Raw genomic sequence first — 1,147 nt, forward strand, 5'->3', positions numbered from 1 at the left:
GGGGGGGGCGGGGTAGGTAGAGGTTGCTATTCATGCGGAGGGGGGCACTTACCAGAGTAAAGAATAAGAGCTGAAGAGACGCGGCAGACAGAAGAGAGAAAGGTGACAATCAGAAAGGAGGAATAATAGAGACGCCGGAGGATCGGACTCGAATAATCATTAGCACATAAGATGAGTAGGAAGCATTGGCCGCGAAGGGGCAACAAGATAAAGTGGAAGCAGCGTGTGTGAGGAGAATGGTGGACATTGGTGGACATTGGTGTGGTCATGGCGTGGGACCCTCCCGGAGGTCGGAGGATGACCGCAGGCCTAGGAGACATTGCGGGGATCTGACACACACAGATAGACGATTCTCTTACCATCGGCGGCGTCGGGTCGGAAAGTGATCCTAATGTGGAACTTCTTGTGCGCGTCCTTCATACTGGGCAGGGCGAGGTAGGACTGGGGGCGCCCGGTGAAGTAGGGAACGATTCTCTCTGAAAAATGATTTACACCCAATAATAAGATGAGAAGACGGACGGCGCGGTCAGACGACCAAACACACGGAGCGGCGCAGTGATCTCACCTCGAACCTTCAGCATAGAGAACGCCGTGACTCTGCCCTGGCGATTGGCCGCTGTGCACACGTATGTGCCGGCATCCTCGGGCTTCGCAGACACGATGGTCAGGACGTTGTTCTCGATGCGAGCGTTGGTCGGGAGGTCTCCTTCCAGCTGAGGGAAAGGAAGTGTCATTACTATGAGATTACAGCCGGGACGCGGGAAGGGTTTTTCTCAGGGCCGGGCCCAGTGGGTTCAAGCAACAGTTCTGCCCCCCCTCCCCCCATTGTAATGTATAGACTGTGCTATATAAGCCCGGCTTTGTTGCTCGCCGACGTTTTATGACCGGAACCACAAGCGCATACCTTGGTCCACGTTATTTCAGGGACAGGAAAACATGTGATGGAGAGACTGTTCTATATAAGCCCGGCTTTGGTGCCCCCTCCCCCCATTGTAATGTATAGACTGTGCTATATAAGCCCGGCTTTGTTGCCCCCCCCCATTGTAATGTATAGACTGTGCTATATAAGCCCGGCTTTGGTGCCCCCTCCCCCCATTGTAATGTATAGACTGTGCTATATAAGCCCGGCTTTGTTGCTCCCCCCCCC

The 1,147-nt window shown here is 54.3% G+C and overlaps 1 protein-coding gene across 1 annotated transcript in view; it reads right to left on the reverse strand.

Moving 5' to 3' along the window:
* HSPG2 (heparan sulfate proteoglycan 2) overlaps positions 1-1,147 on the reverse strand; it is a 95,713-nt gene that overhangs the window by 18,257 nt on the left and 76,309 nt on the right. The window contains exons 78-79 of the mRNA XM_018574083.1: positions 566-713; positions 360-476 (exon numbers count right to left, since the gene is read on the reverse strand). Of these exons, the coding sequence (XP_018429585.1) occupies positions 360-476; positions 566-713 (265 nt within the window). The remainder of the gene's footprint in view (positions 1-359; positions 477-565; positions 714-1,147) is intronic.

The sequence above is a fragment of the Nanorana parkeri genome, unplaced genomic scaffold, assembly GCF_000935625.1.
Source record: "Nanorana parkeri isolate BGI_ZX_2015 unplaced genomic scaffold, ASM93562v1 scaffold2726, whole genome shotgun sequence".
NCBI classification, from domain to species: domain Eukaryota; kingdom Metazoa; phylum Chordata; class Amphibia; order Anura; family Dicroglossidae; genus Nanorana; species Nanorana parkeri.